At 36.5% G+C, this 22,118-nt stretch overlaps 1 protein-coding gene across 1 annotated transcript in view; it reads left to right on the top strand.

Annotated features, from left to right (window-relative positions):
- Positions 1-22,118, top strand: part of LOC129364136 (protein kinase C-binding protein NELL1-like) — a 201,828-nt gene that overhangs the window by 53,413 nt on the left and 126,297 nt on the right. Inside the window, exons 5-7 of the mRNA XM_055036587.1 lie at positions 9,049-9,145; positions 16,903-16,975; positions 17,446-17,528. Coding sequence (XP_054892562.1) covers positions 9,049-9,145; positions 16,903-16,975; positions 17,446-17,528 — 253 coding nt within the window. The remainder of the gene's footprint in view (positions 1-9,048; positions 9,146-16,902; positions 16,976-17,445; positions 17,529-22,118) is intronic.

Here is a 22,118-nt window from a genome sequence, read left to right as displayed (position 1 = left end):
TTGAGAAATTTCTTGGATGGTTATTTTTTACTTTTATTTGAAGTGTTACTACAACTTTTTTGTGCTTCTCACTTCTGAACAACGTTAAAAAACAGCCTAAACTCAGATGGCCAGTACATGACATGTTGCCCATCTGTAACGGTCATGATTATGCATGTAAAAAATTAAAGTTGGATCTTTTCAGGCTGGTTTATACCAACACTATAACTCGATCTTGGCCGCCGCAGCTTGGCAGTAGTTCAGTTAATTTTGTGCATCACTCCAGCTGTGCTCGTTGATAGAAGTGTGAACGAAGCATTTTTTTTTTCTGGATGCATTTATAATGTGGTGTTTATTTGTTCCCCTGTCACAATGAAGTTTTGATATTATATTTTGCAAAAAGGAGGAGAAAAAGGTGTAAGCAGTGGCTAAAAGGTTTTAACAGTAGAATGACAACAGTCACATATCGGCTCATAAACAAAACATAAGCAGTTTTATGCCAGCATGACATTATATCTTAGGCTGGATGTTTGGTGGTTTGATGTGCTGAACACAGAAACTCTTCTCTCTTCCTGATTAGCTGATTACTGTCATCCAAATCACAGGCTAAAACTGATGGTGGCGGTGCAGAAACCAAAAGAGGAAATGCAACATTTTGTTGGAATACATGAAGTGGTAAATGTGTTGCACGTCGTCATAATTGCCCTGTATTTTCCAGATTTACCTTCCATCAGCCTTTCTAAAATATATTTAAGGAACTGGAGATTGTTTTGCTGCATTGAAAATATTTTGTTAAAGTAGTTTTGGAAATATCCAACTAGAAATAAGATTATAATTTGTTGAATATTGTTTTCAAATGTAGATCCTGGATGTGGGATTAGGATATAAATGAACAGAATTAAGTTTTTGCCCTCTGCATTTGACTGCTGATTATATGTATATATTGAGTAAATTGAAACTAAATAGATGAAATAGAAAACAGTATATTGGTGGACTGAGTCAGCACTGTCGTTACTGGTTCATAATGTCGATTGTGAGTTGAGGCGTGTTATTCAGAGATGTTATTTACACAAAGAAAGAAAAGTGCTACTTTTCTCCTGCAACATGCATTGTCCTTTATCACTGTATCAGACTTTGTTTTCATAAACCAAGCTAAAGTTCCTGGGCCACCTGATGGCTTTCTTCTGTCAAAGGTTCACTGTTTAGTGTCAAGTGTGATAAAGTGTGTCATTACTGTTTCCTTCCTCTGTCAAGCTCAGCAGGGTCCAGCCCACCTGCATCAGGCAGACTAGTACGAGCCGCATGTGGCAAGCAAAGAGAGCTGTGTGTGCCAAGGAGACCCAGGGGACACAATGATACATCCCTCTCTTACCACACTCCATTCTTTTTATATAAGAATATGTCTTTAGCCAGACTATCTGTGCCTTATCAGAAATGGATAGAAACTTCTATCAAACGATAAGGTCATTCCCGAGGTGAGGCAATTACACGTTTGACACAGCGAGGAAGCAGGCATATAGTTCTACTGGGAATTTGATGACAAATCCAGATTAGACTCTATTTTCATCTACATACTGCAGGTAACGCCAGTTCTATACTCGGAAGCAACCTTTCAGTAGCAGAAATTTGGGTCGTTTTATCCATTAAACATGATACATCTGCCATCTTAAAAGAATATGTTCCACTTTCATCGTCATGGTTTCTTTGCCTTCTTCTCCCAAAGAGAATGCTCCACTTCTTCTTTGGCTTCTTGCGTCTGCATTTTTTTTATTTTGCCTTACATTTTGGCATGACTTGGTATGAAAAAAAATATATTGAACCGACTTTAAATTAGAAAAATAATCTCATTTGCATTATAAATTTCTCTGCCTGTCATGTTTGAGCATGATTTTAATGTCTTCCTCCCGCTGGGTGTGGTGGATTTCTACTTTGAGGTGACCTAGTACTGTTTGCCTCAGTCACAGAACTTTAGCAGCACGAGAGAGAGAGAGACTGACAGATGTCCTTCTTAGAAGTACTTACTGCAGGGATTCATTGACAGCTGGCTAAATACAGGTTCCTCTGTCTAAAGTAAAACAGCTCTTTGCTCCTACTTTATTCAGCCACAAAAGTCATAATCTTGCGTGACTTGGAAAGTTAATTTGCTCCTTTCTAATTCGTTTGGACATCTTCCTTATCCAAGTTTTACCAGTGATCGCCAACATACAGAACCTATACCTTTAAATGGTTTTTCTACATCAAGCATGTCAATAATTATGAATTATTGTAAAACTAGAAGGACAAACAAGATGCTTGAGTTAAATCTCCAGTGATTAAATGACCCGTTTACTTCTTCTCTTCCTAACCAAAAGCTTTATAAGTTAACAATTCACGTGTTGCAAATTAATGTAGATATTTATGACAAATATTGCAGGAAAGAATTCAATGTGATTTACTTTTAGAGTTTTGCAAATCAGTACTAACATCATCAATAACTACAGTCACAGTAAAATGTAAGTCGACGATCGTATTTTGTTAAAGGTGAACATTCTCATTAGAATTTAAGATTTATTGTCAGACCTGAAATATTAATGCAAATATCTAATCCACAACAGATCTCAAGTTTGTTTTGGCATAAAGTCAACCAGCCATGGGGTTTTATAATCTGAAATTTTGACAAAAAATAAGTGCTTCTGTAATACAATTGGAAATAAAAGGTTCAGAGAAGCAGCCAGTTACTACCATCACTGACTCAGTATCTTTTGTAAGATCAAAGTTTTGTTGGATTCTGGGACTAAAGCATTCAGCTCTGTTAAATGCTTTAGCTTTAGATACATCAGCAATGGCGTTGAAGGAGGAATTGTTAGAGCATATCAATCTGAAAAGAGCCGTGATACCATTTCCACCCAATTTGGATTCCACCATTCTCCTGTGAAACAGATTGTTCATAAGTGAAAATCATTCAAGGCAGCTGCCAAACTTCCAAATCTCCTTCGGCCACTAAGGTCACATTGAGTTTAGTTCACACCGCAAAGGTAAATATATATATCTCAGGCTATAAGTTTTTCAGTTATATTGTTAAGTTAATGTCAAAAAAGAGTTGCAAAAGTTATAACATTTACTGAATAACAACAAGATTAGTGTAACATGAGCGAAGTGGAGCCATTTGGCTGTGATGCATAGTGACATTTTTAGCATAAAAAGAAACAAAAAACAGAAACATTTATAAAAATTGGAGTCCAAAAAACAAAAACAACAACAAAGTTTTGAAGACTTTATTTATTGATGTAGTATATCTTGAGTAAAGATATACTATCACTTGACACTCCCCATGCAACATAACAGTGCCAAGCTTAGTAAAAAATCAAACTAATTAATAAATAAAACAGAGTTCAAACGCAGATGAAAAAGAAATAAATTGCAAGAATCCCAATTAAATACTGCACCATAAAAGTGCAGTATTTAATTCAGTTCAAATTAAGTTTGCATTTTCTAACTCTGAGTTAGAAAATAGTAAGGTTGTTTAAGTTGAGACATATAGGGCCTTTTTGAAAATTCTGTGGAGCAAGAAAATATAAATTTTTGACACTGACTCAGTTCTGCTGCTGCAACTGAATGGACTACAAGCCAACATTGCAGAAAGAGCACCATTTATATTCCCAAATGTGCTGATCATTAGCCATGTTTGTTGAGCGAAGTAGAACATTTACCAGTAAATTAGCTGAAATTGATATTCTGTTTCAGTAAATGGATGTTAACTAGTCAGGGCTGCTATAATGGCCGCAATAGAATTAGTGAGCATAATTTTCTCCCACAAAGGAAAAGTGGCGTGATGGGGATTTGGGTATATAATGCTTACAATATATTGGCATTATTAAGCTGCTCATACATAAATTATTTTAGTTTCCTGGAAAGAAAATCTCAGAAAGAAATATGTGTTTCATTCACTCATTCAAAATTATTTTAGGTTTTGTTTTTAGTTTTAAGTTCATAGCATTACCTAAGACAGCTTAAGTAGAAGCACCTTGGAGGGTAAGTAATAATTCTAACTTCTTACATGTTTCTGCATGGGCTTTTTGATTGCATGAATAAAGTGATGGAATAAATTCACTGTGACACAGCTTCCATGGCAAAAGGATAATACTAAGACATTTGAAATCATGCTGGAAAAAAAAAAGGTTCTGGATCTAAAACTTCATCTTTCTTTGTTAGAGGAAAGACAGAAATATGACAGGAAATGTCCACTACTCAACTGAGTGACAATTGAAAGTAGCCCGTTGTTTAATGTAGCCAACAAATGTTTAGCATGTAGTGAAGACTAAAATTATTATTTTAAAGCAACATTTTGAAGACAGCCATACACCTAAATGAACTGAGCCCTGCTTTCGGAGCTTGTGGCACTCTTTTATTTATATTTGTTGTTTGTGACTTTCTGTTTATTTATATTCTTTAACTTGCTGTCACCTGTGGCATATAAATAGCTTGTGGAAGTTAGTTTACTGGCTGAAATACTCGCAGTCCAAGATTGAATGCATTTTTTTTCTTTTTTACTCGGTCTGTAAATCAGTCCAAAACGAGGCGGTCTGACAGCTTGTTCTGAAATGGACTGTCAACAAAATAAATACAGTGCACTAAGTGGATTTATACAGTCCACCATACGGTGCTTCCACAGTTCAGTCTGGACATAAGGCACTGCTTTCCACAGCTGGGGGTTTTTCTCCTTGTTCCAGCCTCTGCAGTCACATAAATGATGGTGAGTAGTTCTGCACCTGCCTTCTCTTATCGATATGTGGGTCTCTGCCTCTCTCACACACACAGTCATTAAAAAAGGCATATAAGACCAGTGCGAAAGTGGAGCAGAACTGACCCATTTTACTGGTTATGGATGAAGTTATGAGGGTGGTTAAAGTGGCTTCACTGTGTGACACACTCACTGCAAACCACTCCATGTTCAACAAGCTCTAATTGATTAGTAATTTCCTTCCTACTGTGTTGATTTTAATGAAAGCTAGAAATTTCCTCCCTACAATCTTTGACAGTAAAACAGGAATTAATGGACAACTCTTTTCAAGATACAGAATTGCTTCAATACTTTCTAGATAAAGAAGCATGTGGTCATTGTAAATATGCACAAATATTCTTGAAATGTTCTGAAAAAGTATTTACAAATTTCTTTCATTTCTTTTTGCTTTACTATTAAGGTTAAATGCATCCTGACAGTATTTAAAACATGTTTAAGTCTGGACTTCTTTTTTTTTATTTTTATTTTACTTTTTGTCAGTTTATATGTGGACTCACTGGTTTCCTGCATGTCTGAAATGAACTTGATCTTATACTATATATATATATATATATATATATATATATATATATATATATATATATATATATATATATATATATATATATATATATATATAAAATCCCTTCTCACCCACCGCGGGTGGTCTTATCCTCTGAGCTCGGGTCCTCTACCAGAGGCTGGGAGCTTGAGGGTTCTGCGCAGTATCTTGGCTGTGCCAAGGACTGCACATTTCTGGACTGAGATGTCTGATGTTGTTCCTGGGATCTGTTGTAGCCACTGCTCCAGTTTGGGGGTTACTGCCCCGAGGGCCCCGATGACCACAGGCACCACTGTGGTCTTCACCTTCCAGGCCCTCTCCAGTTCTTCCCTGAGGCCCTGGTATTTCTCCAGTTTCTTGTGCTCCTTTTTCCTGATGTTGCAATCACTTGGTATTGCTACATCTACCACAACGGCTTTCCTCTGATGTTTATCCACTACGACAATGTCTGGTTGGTTCGCCATTACCATTCTGTCTGTCTGGATCTGGAAGTCCCACAGGATCTTAGCTCTGGCGTTCTCCACCACCTTTGGGGGTGTTTCCCACTTTGATCTCGGGGTTTCCAGTCCATATTCTGCACAGATGTTTCTGTACACTATGCCTGCCACTTGGTTATGTCGTTCCATGTATGCTTTCCCTGCCAGTATCTTACACCCTGCTGTTATGTGCTGAACTGTCTCAGGGGCCTCCTTGCACAACCTGCACCTTGGGTCTTTTCTGGTGTGGTAGATCTGGGCCTCTATTGCTCTGGTGTTTAGGGCCTGTTCCTAAACACCAGACAAATATTGCAGAAAAGAATATTTGTTTCACCTCTACCAAAGAAAATTCATACTGGATGAATATTTTTCCCAGTACTAGTTTTTTTCCTAATATGTAATGAAAAATTAAATCTGCTACATTTCACAGACTTATTCTTTATTTTAAAAGAATCACTTATCTGCTTCGTTTATACTCTTCAGAGGATCATTTGCAGTACTAATCTCATTTTCAAACACAGAGCTTCCCCTTTTATTACATTGTATCTTTTTTGTATTTAATGCTTACAAAGTATATCAGCTGCAGCAGGAAGTCTCTAAATTCACTGTGACACAGCTTCCATGGCAAAAGGAGAATATTAAATGCAGCTAATAACATAGATAAAATTACACAGCAGTGCTGGATTTCATGCAGTGTCATTTCCTCTTAATGCCATGCACATACGCCACAGGCTATTTAGATGTCAGCTTTTTTCTCAAATCGAGCAAAATTGAATAAGAGACAATGTTGTTTCAGATTTAAATGTTATAAAGTATTATTTAGCTGTACATGCAGTGTATGTGGGAAATATAAAAAGGCTGTAAGAGGGACAAGAACTGATATGCAAAGAGGCAAAGTTTCATTATTTTTGGTTGTAACGCCAACTTTATCATCCACTCTAAAAAGGAATGTAATCTTGTAGCTGGTCAGAAATCAGCCTTCAAACTTTAAAACATCTTAATCATGAAAGATGCAGCATGTAACTTTTATAAAAAATGTTTCAGTTTTCTCCATCTCCTTCCTGTGTGCAATTGTACTGAAATGCATCACTCCTGACCAAAAACAACCAATGAGAGCCAGAAGAAGGGTCTTGACGCTGTCAATCAACGTCATGTACTCTCTACTAAATGTGCCAAAGGCAGAGGAACAGCTAACCATTACAAAAATTGCTAATCCTCTTATTGATGAGCATGCTAACTAGCCTGAGCATTCACTGTAGGCTCTGCTAGCTGCAGCATAGCAAAGAGCAAGAGGGGTGAAAATGGGTATAAGCAACACCACACAGAGGGTGATTGACAGCACTAATACCCTCCTCTTGGCTCTGATTGGTTGTTTGGAGATAGCACTGGGAGAAGGCACAGGAGCTTGATGGGTTTTTTCATTGATTATCTGTCTCATACTACTTTCAACAAATGTATAGAAAAATTTTTTCATAAAAAAGTTGCATACTGCAGCCTTAACGTTGCATAATGTTAAAAGACTATTACATCATACGTTGTGTGAAATATCTTATTTAGCAAGACATATTTCATCCTATTTTAACTTGATTGTGCCACTGAAACGGGTATCTACAGCTGTAAACTATTTTCCGTACTCTTCAATGGAAGGTTTTGATATTTTTTATGTAAACATAAAAAATAACTACAGAGAAATTACATCAAAAAGATAATAATTCTGCTGCAGAAAAGGGTAAATTTTTACTACCACTTGTTTGTGTTTTCTACTCATGTAATCATCCATTGTATGCCAGCTTATTTCACACTGTTCTTAAGTAGTGTGGTGAATTATAGACATAAGGTATGGTATAATTTCATTTAACAGTTAATAATTTTATGTTGCACCTTTTTTCCACAAATTGTCATTCTGATTCATTCTTGGGCTTTTCAAAATATGAAACATTTTGACCCCCAACTGTTTTTTTTTTCTGTCACAGCAAATAATTTATCTAATTCACAAAACCAAAATTGCTCACAGTTTGATTGTGAGTAGTTTACAGAAGCTTTCTTTAAATCATCGGCTGTTGAAGCAGGTCCAAACACATCAGAGGTGGATACAAATTGATGTGTTGTCGGTGTGAAATGTCCTGTGGCAAAAGGCTCATATTTGCACTTGTAAAAGTCAGTTGGCAAATCTTCAAATGCATGAAATGTCAAAATGAGCTGGACTCAATTGGTTTGATCGACCAAACATTCCCACTTGTCTCCAGCAGAGCCGGTAACTGCTGTCCATCTGGACCTCTTTGCACTCTGTTTTTGTGTTCTTATCAATCGGTCTGCCGCACACAGAGCAGAGCAGAATGTGAAGAGACAAAGTGTGAATAATTTTAATAGCGATGGATACAATAATGAGACAAAGTGGTTTGCAAATTAATAGGAAAGGTGTTGGGAAAGATTAATCACAGTTCTTTCAAAAAACTCTTTTTAGCTTTTTTCTGGATGCTTCCTCAACTTTATCAATTTCTTGATGTTTAAGGAGAAATTGTTCATTTAAGGTGTCATCAGCGCTGATCATTTTTGAGTACTTAGGTATTGTGATTAAATGAGGTTAAATGCATTGAAATGCTTTTTTTTTAATGCCAGCAAGAATAGTTGGCATAAATCTTTTTCTCTCAAAAGTCTCACTTTGTCTTTTCATCAATTAATAATTTATTTTGTCACATAGTATTTCCTGAATACTTAAATTTTATATTGTTATTTCTGTAAAATCACACACATCTTTGTCACAAACACATTGGAAACTGTGCATATGGTCATTATGGTTGAACAAAAAGCAAAAGCAAAAATAATCTTCCAATATAAGGCGTGTATGGCTCAGAGTTGGAGGAAAGTGAAGGACAAACTTCAATATTAAACTCACCTTAGAGCAGAAAGCATTGGTGCAATGTTTAGTGTAATAAAGCCCGTTTATGTTTGCGTCAGGAGTTGGGCGGATAATCCTCCATAGATCTCAGGTCCAGTTAATAATAATAATAATAATAATACTAATAATAATAATAGTGTGTTGGAGCTGAGGGTTCAGACTGGCTGTCGTGCTTGGAGAAAGCAGCTTCTGCTCAACATTCTCTTTAAGTAAGAAGAGAAGAGACAAAGACTTTGGCATATTCTGTTGGATTTATCTTGGTGCTCAGCTGCATTGAATCAGTGTTCCTGTCAGAACAAGATCAAGCAAAGAAAAAAATGTGTTTGAGCCTATGTCGTTAACATAACCTTCTTCTCTGGTTTGTTGTTGGCAGGATTTACGAGCGGGTGATAGACCCTCCTCAGATGGAGCTCACCTTAGGCAGTGGAGTGTGGCTAGGCCAACACAGCCACAAACACGGCTTGTTCAAGGTAAGCTTCCTCCCCCAGTACAGCACGCACACACTTACATTCTGCTTGTAACTGAACCTGCTTCACATTCAGTAACGCCTGGTGTAATTGAACAAATTTGCAAAAAGGTGTGGGTGTGTGTGTGTGGAAGAAACACAGGAATAAAATTCTGAAACAGAAGTGCTGGGGGCTCAGAGAAACTGCACAAAGCTCAGCGTGAGCTTTGAAATGCTTATTCCCAAGGCCATCACAATGTTGTCAATTTCTAATTGTTACTCATTTTCTCAGGCTTCTGCATGCACTCACAGCTGGCAGGGGACATGGGAGAGCCGAACCAGGACATGCACACAGTTTTGATATTCATAGCTCTCCCTCCCACCTGCCATGCAATCAGTGAGCTTTCTATTTTTCTTTTGTAACATATTGATTAACTGCAAAGCCCCACTGCGGTGAAAATTATTTCTCCTCCCCATGCTTTAAAACTATTGTTGCTGCACTGGAGCACTGTCCGTCTTCCAGCTCTCCCCCTTTGATTCTTTTTATTTTCTGTCTGCTGTTTCGCCAAAACTGAGAAAACTGCGACATGCTAGTCTTAAATGTAACATTTCAATCAGCCACTTCCTTTCCTTCAGTCATGTCAAGCATGTGCTGGTGCACATGTGCACGCAGCAGTTCAACGTGATGTCAGGTGCGTTGACAGATGGTGTGAAAGAGCGGAACCCCGTGTGAAGTGACAGCGAATGAGGAAATTTTCCCCTCAGGTTCGTTCTAGTATCATTGTCTCTCGGCTGACAGCTGCCCTGGTAACACACTAAATCAAGGTGCTGCTGTTTAGTGTATCACAAGGGCCATTTTGAGCTGCAGCTTGTTTTGAAAGTACCAATATACATCTCTGGAAAATCACTCGGGTCATTCTTCAGTGTGGCAGTAAAGGGAAATGACTGGTGACAGTTCCAGCACACCGTTCTGATTTTGCAACACAAATTGCTTTTTGTGCTATTTTTAGAAAATGTTTTTGTATATTCAAGCTTTACAAACAGCAGCAGATTTATTTTCTTCATTTATTTATTTATTTTTTACATGCCTCTGCTATGTAAAAGGCATACTCTCAATTTAAGGTATTGATTTTGATGCATAAATCAGATTTAATCCTTTTCCTAATTGTCAATAGCTGCATTTCTATTGAGAAATTTGCCTTTTTGAAATAAATTTGCTCAATGGAAACAAACCAATTTAAATAAAAACTTGTTTTGTGATAAAGAAAAAATAGCAGTAGAGGTGGGTGTTTATTTTCATCTTTATCAAAACTGTAATAGACACACTTTTTTTTTCATCTCGCAAGTCACATGATCAACAACCAGATGTTGCCACTGGCACAAATCACAAAGAAAACAACAAGACCCAGTTGCAGAATGTGGCATGATTTATCTCAAGAAGAAACTTATTCCTGTGTCATTCTGTGTTTCTCACTTAATGGAGAAAATTACAAAATTGTGATTTTTGGACAGTTTGGCACACATTTGTAATGGAAACACAACACATTTATTTTAAAAAAATATATTTTTTAAATTACATCTTTTAATTTTAGGATGGTTCATCAAAGATGGCTACCCTAGTAATCTCTTCTTTGGTTAAGTTGCTTTTGTATGTTTAGGCGAACAAAACTTTTTGTTCACTGAAAGCTGTGCTTTGGTATTGTGTAGCTGGTCTTTGTGAATATATATTTTTTGTTGAAAACCTGAGGCACAAGTTGATTAGGTTTGTCCCTAAGAAGCCTATAAAACCCCATCCTTCATTTCAGGTGAGTTGTATTCATATCCCAAGGGACAACTGGTTTGCAGCAAGCATAAGGAATAAAAATGCAGAAGCCTTTCACTGTTTTGCTTCAGGAGCTTGGGTCACAGGAGTAACAGGTCCAGCAGGGAACCCCAGACAACTGGAGGATGTCACTGGGAAGCAGTCCAGTCCCACTCCATCTCATTCCAGTTCCCAAGGCCTTTCTTATTTCAGGCAGTATCTTTCCACTGGGAAACGCCTGGAAAACCTCCAGAGGAGGCACCTTGATCAACTGGCTCCTTTTGATGTACCAGTAGAAACTACTTTGGGAATAAAATTACTTTAAATCTTCTTACACAGAATATTTATTTATATTCATACTGGTTAGATTTTTATTGTGGTAAAAGCACAATTTTGAACCTGAATATAAATGTTTTGTAGGAGAGTCTCAGAATATCAACAATAGTTTAGAATTCCAGTAGGATCTTTTCCTTTCAGGTTGACATTTTATTTAAAATGCCTTCCATCTTCCTGTTTTACTTTTTTGTTATTTTTACATTTTAGAAGATGTTTTTGCAAGGTGTTCTCCGCTGTATTGATTGAGAGTATTAAATAGTCAAACGGAAACTTGAAAACATGGAAAAAGGCGAGTTGGATTTTGTAATAAGACATAAAAGGAAAATGTAAAAAGGAAAAGACATCCAAAGTTTGTTAAATCAAGTGGGACTTTTTATCAGACTTTAAGGAAATCACAAACATTGGAGTTGTGGAAGGATTTAAGATTGCAGGTATGCATCTTTTTACTATTCTCTCCATACTGTGGCAAATTACACTTCAGTTTAACCTGTAAAAGATGAGGAGGCATGTGTAAGGCTTAGCGACCATTGAGAAGCAAGAGGTGAAGGGAAGAGGAAAAATAGCCACGAGCTATGAATGTAACACAGTTGATAGGAGTTGAAATAAAGCAGCAGGTGCAGTCCATCCTACTCAGGACTTGAGAGGGATAATGATAAGATGAGCTAACTAGGCCTTTAAATAAAACATTCTGAGCCTTGGCAGAGCTTGAAGATGCTCCTTTTCCCTTTCTCCTCCTGGGAGACTCTCCATTTGAGGGAGCAACTGTAATAAATTATCTTTATCTAAAATCCATTGTGCCAAGCCTGCTGCTCCTCAGGGACACAGCATGCTTGTTTGAAGCCAGCACTCTGGTGAAATGCTCCGCTTCATGCACCACTGGATGATAATTATTCTTATATGGACAATGATAGAGAGATCAGCTAAATGTTTCTGTGCAGTGTGCATTCTCCTTTGCAGAGTTGCTCAGATTAGTTGAATTTAATCTTTTCATCATCAGCATCATACAATAAACTCTGTGGTTTGAACCATGAAGAAGCAATGTTAAAAAATGTTGAACTCTAAAAGACGAAATCCATTCTCTTACTTACATCAGTTAAGTTTTATTGGTGCATCTACAAATTAGATTTATACACTGTGCCTTGCAAAACAGTATTTGTATTTCCTAATCCTTTTGTGTCTGACCAACACAGAAGAGTGTAAAACCAGTGACAAATGATAACATTCGTCCATCCATTGTCTACAGCCGCTTATCTGGGCAGGGTTGCAGTGGGGCTGGCTCCTATCTCCAGCAGTCATTGGGAGAGGAAGGGCACGTCGCACTCACCAGTCCATCACAGAAACCCACAGGGCAAACAGCCACACACAGACATCCGTGCGTACATGTCTAAGGGCAATTTACAGAAACTGACCCCAGTCTCTCTAAATTCTCTTTGAGTTAACATTCGAACCCAGAACCCAAAGCAAAGGGGCTTCTGACTGCACGACACACAAAATCTATTGATTTTATAGCCAATTTCTGAAGTTGAATAGTTGCACTGAATTCAGTGTCAGAGTAAAAAGAGGTGGATAAAAATGCACGCCACACTTTTTAGATAATTGTAAAAATGTTCCGTCCATTGACAAATAGCTGACAAATATTTTCTGCCATGTTTTGGTCTATCAGAACAAAATTCATTGAAGATTTTGGTTGGTTTTGCAAGGCAGATTGTGACTTCTGGGAAACACGATGAACAGATTGCTTTTGCAACAAAAAATAATTTTATTCATTTTGAAAAGGGCTTCTGCTTGTGAACATCATGTGATAGAAAACATGGATTGTTGTTACATTTCTTCTCACATTTTTCCTTGCAGATGTACAAATTGTTGAAACAAACACTGTGTTCAGGGTTAATTGACCAAGCGAATGAGTCTTAATTATGAACGTTTCTGTTCTAACTTCATATTTTCATTGCTGTACTTTCAGATTTAGCAAACTGGCGGCTTTTTGCGTGTTTTGCTTAATGTCACTTCACTCTTGATCAGCAGTCAGCTATTTTAATTGTTTTCTCTTTGCTGTAATGTATATCCCACAAGACTTCAGACTTGTCATTATGCAAATTTTTGCAGAAATCCATCAAAGAGGTTACTTGAAGTAGAAACATGAATAAGTTTAATTAAAAGCACTTTCCCCTGCATGATTGTAGTTGCAAGAGTATTTTATGAGAAACATTCTGCAAATATGTTGTCTTTCAACAACGACATCGTGAGGGCGTAGTATCACCAAATTAGAATGAATAAAAACTTTAAAAATTAAATTCTGTTTGTAATGAATCTGATATTTATAAGTTTTACGTTCTGAAATGAGTGACAAAAATATAAAAATTTTGCATGACACTGTCTTCTTTTTTAGCTTCACCTGTACCGTACACAGTGATTGGATCCAGAGTTTAATCATTTGTTCTCCCAAATGTTTGTCTTTTCTTTTTAAGAATCTGATCTCAAAATATGTGACTGAATTACTTAAAATTTCTTTGTTTACTTCAGCTCTCCAACTTTTCTCTCCAACTTTTGAATCAAAGCAATAATGAACTAACCACTTACTTTGGAACTTTGAAGGAGTTTACCTTATCAAATGAACAGCATAGAACTTCTATTCTTTTGAAATGCTAATTTTGGCTTCAACTTAATTTGAACACCTTACCTCCAATTTCAAGAGAAATTGCATTTCCTGAATTCAGTGAATCCTCTAAGTATGCAAAATGCAACTTTCTTTTAAACACAAAATGACCGCGAATGTCCAAAGAACTAAATTTTCTCTGCGTATGAGTGTGAAGGATGACCATGGCTGGCATGTGAGCTCGCCTGCTGTGCACCCTGGCTTTTGTTTTGCTTGAACAGGGTCTATGTGTTGCTGCTACATGTGTGATGTGTGTTCCAAACTGTTTTCTGTTTTTCTACGAATGCTACAATGACAAGCAGTGATGGTGGATAGGCATCCTCTACCAAAGAAATGTTTGCAATGTGGATAAAAAAGTGTAGAGCTTCACTTTGTAAGAAAACCAACAAAGTTATAAGAAAAAGTTTTTTTCTTACACAGCCTAACTCTATGAAAGTCACTCTTCATAAGATTTTAGAGTGTCAGCATTTATTAGGTCAGAAGCCTGGAGATGGCAACTTCCAGCTTTTTTTGTGTGTGTTTGTTTTTTTACTTTAGATAAAATGATGGGTTGCAATAATTTGGGTTATGAGCCCTTTGGAAAATTCCCTAGGATGCCAACCAACGTGTGATGTCTTGAGTGACAAAAACAAAAGTAATCTTCTAATGCCTCTTCATAATTTTTTTAAATTAATATTTCATCACAGTAATGACTGTGGAATTGAGCATGTTTTGGTAGGGATGAAGGCGAGATTGGAAAGACCCAAATTTTCAAGACACAAACTGGTCAAAAGGCTCTGCTGTAGGTTGGTTGTTTGTAGGTGGATTCTCTCTGCAGATTTCTTGCAGCTGTGCCTCTCTGGAGGATATAATTTATATAACGTCAATCAAATTTCTTGAAGGGGCAGTCTTATGCGTTTTCTAGTCACATAGTATCATTTTATAACACAATCAAGTTCCTGTTGCCTTCAATGGTTAAAAAAAAGAGATGTGTACAAATATCACTTAGGAAATCTGACTGCTTAATTTTAATTTTGTACGACTGCATAGTTTCTATTGAGATCAAAGGATTTCTCAAACATCCATGAACCCATCAAAACACTCCAGGTATGTTTTTGATGAGGTAATAACGTTATAACATGTTATAAAGCTCAAAAGTTGATTTTACATGATACTGCCCTTTTAACATCAGTATAAAGTTTACCATATGCTATTTCAAGGCAAAATTGAAACATTTATTAAAAATATATTTAAAGGATTTAGTTTTATTTTGGCAGCCAACTAAATTAATTTATGTTTGGATGGGTAAAAATAAAAAAAAAAGCATGAGCTGGACTTTTTAATACTTGAATAAGTCAGTAATATTAGCAACTGCTTGAATGCCACCACCTTATAATCTCCTCTTGAAAAGTGATGGTTTGGACCAAGTGCTCATGTCATGGATCAGCTCAAATTCAGAACCACAAGAAAATGTGATGCTACATTTTCTTTTTTTTTCTTTTTTATTATTATATAAAGTAAAACCTTATAGGAGCATGCAGATCGTTTCCAAGAAGTACTGCTCTTTGACTGCTGCTGAGTCTGTGCGAGAGAGATATTGAGCTTGTAAGAGGGTAGGAAGTATTTTTGTATTCAGTTCAAATACTCGTCTGATCATTCAAAGAAATGTGTGGTCAGGGCTCCTATATTACACCTGCGGAACAGACTTCTGCGATCTATACCTTCATTTCCATTGTGATCGACACTGCCAATCTCTTTCTCGCCATCTGCTGCTCACTTTGCCTGTGTGTGTGTGTGTGTGTGTGTGTGAGCGACAAGGTACATTCTTGTGTGTTTGTTGTGAGTCTGTGCTGCAGGTCTGCTAACCTCGAGGCTGCCTCTCTCTTTATGTGCCTGTATAGAGAAAGGCATCCAGGACAGGGAACTGTACTGGAAATAGGATTTCACACACACATAATGCAGACATGATGATGCAGATTGTGAATTTTAATGTCCCTCCAATGTGTTATCAGGAGCTACTTTGAAGGAGAAGTGAAATGATATTGGATTTCGAAGTGTGTGGGCACCCTGGTGTTTCATTCTCATCGTTTTCCACAGTAAAAGGCTGCTGTTGCCTGGTCATCGCTATACTCTTTACCTGTCATGAGTTTCTGAAGAGCACTTGTCTTTCAGAGTGATTGGCAGACTGTTAAATGATTTTGTTTACAATAGGTTAAAACTAAATTAAACTATATATGTTTTTGTTCTTTTTTTTTTTTTTAAATGTGTAATTTTTTTCCGCACTACTTCAATATAATAGAATAATGTTTGTTGCTGGAATCTGACAAAATGTAAGTAGGCTAAAAGATGCTCCTTTATAACCCCAAATTCACTGCAACATCAGAAAAAAATCATCTAAATCTCAAAAAAATCTCGAGTGTTGAGTTGAAACTAAGTTAATTTTTTGTTCCTTTCACGAACTTTAGAGCCCATAGAAAACATTTTGAAAGAACTGCTTGAGGAAATCGTAAAATTCAGAAATTAATTTACTTTGACTTCCAGTCACTTTGTTAGGTTTCTGCTTTACTGTAAAACAGCCACTGATGTAATTGAAGAACCTCTAGAGGTGAAAACGTGTTCTGAAAATTCTGCACCAGGCTGGATTTTTTTCAGATTACGCAGGTCCAATTGAATCCTAACTAGTAAAAAAAAAACAACAACAACAAACAAAAAAACAAGCAGAACTTTATTTGCTGAATTGGAGAAGTTCAGAAACTTCAATCTGTCTGACTGTTATGCTATAAATGTTCTTACATTTTCTCTTGGTGGATTTTATTCTGAATGGATATTATTCAGTTGGACAGACTCACCTCATTAGTCTGTAACCTTAAAACTATAAATTGTAGTTTTTTCAGGCTTTCTAGGTATCTTAGAATGCAAAATAATTTTTAAACTGCGCATACTTTAATCTTGCTTCAGGTTAGCCGAATTAATGATCCATCTTTGTGATTGTATTTGTTTGTATTTTCAGGGAGTTATTCAGGATGTGAAGCTGATCTTTGCTCCAAATGGTTACATCACACAGTGTCCAAATCTCAATCGCAGTAAGTATCTTGACAGCATCATCAAAAACAAGGGAGGGTGTGAAAAATTATCCTTTACATGTGTTGTTTTCATGACAGTACTTCAGACAGTAATTACATGCTTTTTTTTGTTTCTCCAGCAGTTTGGTTTTTCATTTGGTTGCCTGTCTCTTTCCTTCCTTTGTTTCTGAATTTGTTTCCTGTCAAACAGATTAAGATCCAGGGTCACTGCTTTGTTTCTCTTTGTTTCTGATCAATAAGGCAATCAGATGCTGGTGCTTCAATACTGATACAAACACCCACCACTAACATAACATAGACATTTTAGCACAAACATTTCAAGCTTCATTTAGTTTTTTTTTTTACTGTGGCCACCACAGACAAAATCAAATGATGATTACTTGTATTAAGTTGTGAAAGTTCTGTCTGAAGGTTTTTCTGTTGCTCTTTTTTGTTCTTCCCTTTTTGTTTGGCCCTGTTTGCCCATCGAGCCTGTCCCACCTGCAGCGATTTCCTGAGCCTGGTGCAAGGCATCATGGACCTGCAGGAGCTCCTCGCCAAGATGACCCTGAAGGTAATGAGTTGGAACAACCTCCAGTAGACTGAGACATCTACCAAATATCCATCACTAAATTGATTCACTAAAAATTGCAGGCATGTGAAAAATGATAGAAAATGAAAGCACATCTTGATTTTTAAAACATTTGAAATTCAGTTTAGAAATTTGTTGCTTTTCTGAAAGACGTTATTATTTTAAATCTAAAATGTTCAGTCAGATTGGAGACCAGACTCTCCTCGCCTGGTTTGTCATCAACTTGTCTTAGCAGGTTTGCAGACAACTTTGACTTGTCTGGTGTTTCCCTCTGTTTTCATGATGTGGTTTACTGATTAATATTCTCTAATAAATATGTAAGGCCTTCACAAAATAGGTTGACTTTATAATTAAGTAAATTGTAAAGGCAGCTTGTTGCGCTGTGTTGATATGTAGCAATGCATAAGTAAAGGGGATAAATACAAACAACCTACATTAAATATTGAAGTTTTGCAGAATGTTGATAATTTTGTGATTTTTTGATACATTTCCAAGGCTCTGAAGTTAGAACTTGAAACATCTTTTTTGGGGGATTTAATACTAATACATTTTCCCAGAAATATATAAGTGTGACAAAACTATTGCTCAATTTCACCAATGTTAAAAGATCTTCTTTACTAACATTTTGGATATGTCAGCACCATATGTAGGTGCCTGTTCTTTGAATTTATGTGTTAAAATCAGTAATAGTTTTGAAGTTGTGTAATAAGGAAAAGGACTCAATTGTCAGCTGCAAATCAGACGTCAAAATAAAATGTTATAATCAATAAATAAATTTTTATTTTTTATTTTTTGGTGTTTCATTCACTCCATAATAAATATGAATAGTTCACATGCGACTAAAGAAATCATGAATGAAAAGAAGCAGAAAGAAGCATAAACTTAAATATGCCCCTTTTCACAAAAAAATAGCTACTCAACTCAGAAAACAAACATTTAAAATATACTAAAATAAACAAAAAACACATCAGTTTATTCAATGCCACATGGCTTCATCATGATGGTTTTCTAATTTGTTCTCAATCCAGGAAGAGATTTTGATTTTTGCAATTGAAATGCATCTTTCCATCATCACTATTTTGATTTAACTTTTTTAAAGTCTCTGTTCCTCTTAACTTTAATTTGCTTTCTCATTTTACAGATCTGAAAAGAAAGTGTGATGTTCTTTGTTAATAAAGCTTAAAAATGTTGTACATGAAGTTTAACTGACAGAGTACAAAAACAAGGCAAGAAAATCTTCGAGTGACAAAACAGTGAAATAGACAAAGAATCTGTCAGAGCAAGATCTAAAAATCTTTATTCTGTGTTGGGATGATGTCTGTCACAATCTGGAGCCGATGACAGCAAAAGATATAAAAGCTGAATGTAAAATATAAAATCTGAAAACATTTTCTTGCCTTTCTTACTATACCGAAGCTTAGACTGGTCTGAGTTATACACACAAGCTACAAACAAGGTTTAGAGAGTTTTCGGAAAATGGTGACTGTGTCAACTCAACAGGAGACTAACGGGCAATGCACTATGGAAAGCCATAAGGGAAAAAGTGATCCATTTCAATGGCTAAATGTCTGCATAAGCCATCAACATGAGTATGTTATGAGTTGTGTGTGCGTGTGTGTGTGTGTGGGTGTGTGTGTGTGTGGACTTGTAAGAGTGATACCAGGTAAAAGTGGATGAGGCAAGGACATCCCAGTGGGTGACTGAGATCTGGAACATTTTGGGTGTAAATAAGGATGAGATGGCGACCATTACCCTACTGCTGTGTTAGTGCCTCCTCCTTTGCATGAGCACAGCTCGACCTTTTGCCACCTGACCTCACTTCACGTATAAGTCTCAGCAGGGAGGATGTAGTCATCTCCTGCTCTAAATGGCTCTCTGCCTATACAGTGGAAAATTGAAGGATGGAGCATGTAGCGCATAATTGCTGGCACCCTAGTTTGTGAAGTCGAGTGTCAAGGTGAGGTGAGATGACACTAAGCCCCTCTGTGTGTGGATAATCATGGTGGAATTTGCATGTATTACACTTCTGTCTTTTATAGGAAGGAACAAATCATGTACGGAAATCACAGGGCTTTTACTTGTCGTGAAAACAATTCCCCTGGTTATTTCGTATTAAGCTTTCCGATTTAAACCCCGACCAATTTAATTAGCACAAAGGCTCTTAAAAGCATTAGATTTCTGTGATGCTTTGTGTTCAACACTGGGCAGCTTGAGGGAAGTGATTATCTACTCTAACTGGGGGCAGTGTCAGGCCATTTACCTTTTGACAAACAGCAAGATTTACTTTCTTTCTGCCATTTTCTTTCTTTCTTTTTTTATAGTTTAGCAAAATACACCAAACCGTGGCTGAAACTTTAAACAAGGTTTCCTGAAAGTTTTTTCCAAATCTGCTTCCAGAGACATTCAGCATAACCTGTAGTACAGTTTGCAACTGAAAAGATAGAATTTGCATGTTATTCAACCAAATGTTTGTTACTGAGTGATGTAGAAAGCACATGGGGTCATATTTGCCTGTCTAAACATATTAAAATTGATCCATAATTGTCAAGTGTTTTTTTTTTGACAAGTCCAAAGACTAGACAGAACTTCACAGGTGCTAAGTTTGGTTGTGATTACAGCTGGCACTGGCAACTTTGGTATCTCCTTTAAACATCCTGAAAAAGCAAAGATTTTCAAAGGAAACACTTATTTTACAGCTTTAAAGCATTTAAAAAAATATTAAAACAACAATAATATAATATAATATTGTTGTTGGCATTCTCAAGATTCTTTATTCTGAATTACATATTGATTATGACATTACATATAACTGACACAGAGATATGCTTTTTGGCTATATATCCAATGCATCCAGGATATGGAATTAGATTTTATAAAACATTTATAAAATATTTATTTATACATATTTTAAATATTTTAGCAGTGATTTAATTGCAAAACAAATTGTAAGAGAGGGATTTAGTGCACCAAAGTGCAGTTTTAAGCCTATTTTTAAAATGCTATTTAAATGAATTATGTCCAGATTACTTGGACAAAGAAGAAGATAATCAAATAAACTACATAAGCTGGAAAATTGAAAAAAGATAGATTATACATAAATCTATTACACATTAACTCAAAATATGCCACTTCAAATTTGACAAAAGTGAAAATATGTTTGCCCTCCAAGTAATTAATGTCCAAATTTGCAAACCAAAGTTTTTCTGCAAAGATTAAAGTGTGTGGTTATTTTCACCAAGACTTTGAAGTATTCCCAGAATTAAAATAAATGATGAAAAATATTATTCTTGAAAGTATTTGTTGGACAATCTAACATCCAGCATCCTCAATTATCTTGGTGTGAAATAAAATGTATCTAATTGCTGCAGACTTCTAGAATTTTAGGAGTAAAAATTACCAAAAAGAAAAAGAAAATAATATAAGTATTTCTTCTCTAGCATTTCCCACTTGTCTTCCCTTATAAAGATATTTTAAAAAGAAAAATGTTTTACTCTTTCACATGTCTTCTTGCCTTGTGTATTGGCAGTAGATGCTACATGCCTATTAGTCCCTGAATCCTTTGTGCTGCATCATGGTGCCATTTGATGCTCAGGTTGTACAGGAGAAGTATTCCTCTGCGGCACCTCGAGGCAGACCCCAAGCTTTTGAAACTAGATTTCAAACATTTTGTTTAGAGGTCTGTTGAGATGCGTCTCCACTAGTCACAACTCTCACAGCTCTTCAGCAGGGACTCCTTTAAACAGCGCAAAATGCCTGTTACATCTAGTGTTTTTCATTTTTCCTTAGAAGCTTCAATCGCACCAACTCCTCCACTTTTGAAACGCAGGCCTGACCGAGTTGCCGAGGAGAGGGAGAGGGAGTGTAACCAGTTTTGACTCTCTTTCCACTGAACCTATAATTTCTGAGATGGACCTGCCTGGAAATATCAATGGGACTTTAAAAATCGCCTGACCTTCCACATGGGCAGTTATTCATACACTACTTGTGCTTCTAAACCTTTTACTACATGTTACATTTCTGTTTAGAAATGACCTAAACCACGTCAGAATGTCTGCATTTTACAAAAGCCGAGATAATTTTCCACATTTCGTTTGCGGAGAAGCTTTAAAGCTCTTCACAGTTCACCTCAGAGAATCTCCTTTCAAACCCACACAAAACATTTCAGATGAATAAAGGTTCAAAATGTTAACTTGATTCTAATTCAGCAATTCTTCAGTTCAACAACTTGTGCGCAAATATTCCTGTTGAACTGCTGCATATCTGCATAGAAAGATAAACTGCCTCAAGTAAATAATAGTACTACATCACCTTTCTATGTATCTGATATGTGCACCAGCTTTTTTTTTTTTTTGAACATGTCAAAAAAACAAAAAACTACCAGCTTTTCTACATTGTAAAGGTGCTCTGTTAGACTGAGATCTCTGGAAGACAGTGTGAGCTTCTTTCAGCTTTGTCACATGGTGCATTTTTCTGCTGCAAATAGCCATAAGAGGTTTGGCACACTGTTGTCTTGAAGGGAAGACATGGTCAGCAACAAAATGGATGCTGGATGTAGCATTTAAGCAATAATCG

Source organism: Poeciliopsis prolifica, unplaced genomic scaffold, assembly GCF_027474105.1.
Source record: "Poeciliopsis prolifica strain line A6 unplaced genomic scaffold, Auburn_PproV2 SCAFFOLD011, whole genome shotgun sequence".
Classification (NCBI taxonomy): Eukaryota; Metazoa; Chordata; class Actinopteri; order Cyprinodontiformes; family Poeciliidae; genus Poeciliopsis; species Poeciliopsis prolifica.
Note: the sequence above shows the minus strand (reverse complement) of the source record. Positions and strands in the feature narration are given on the sequence as shown.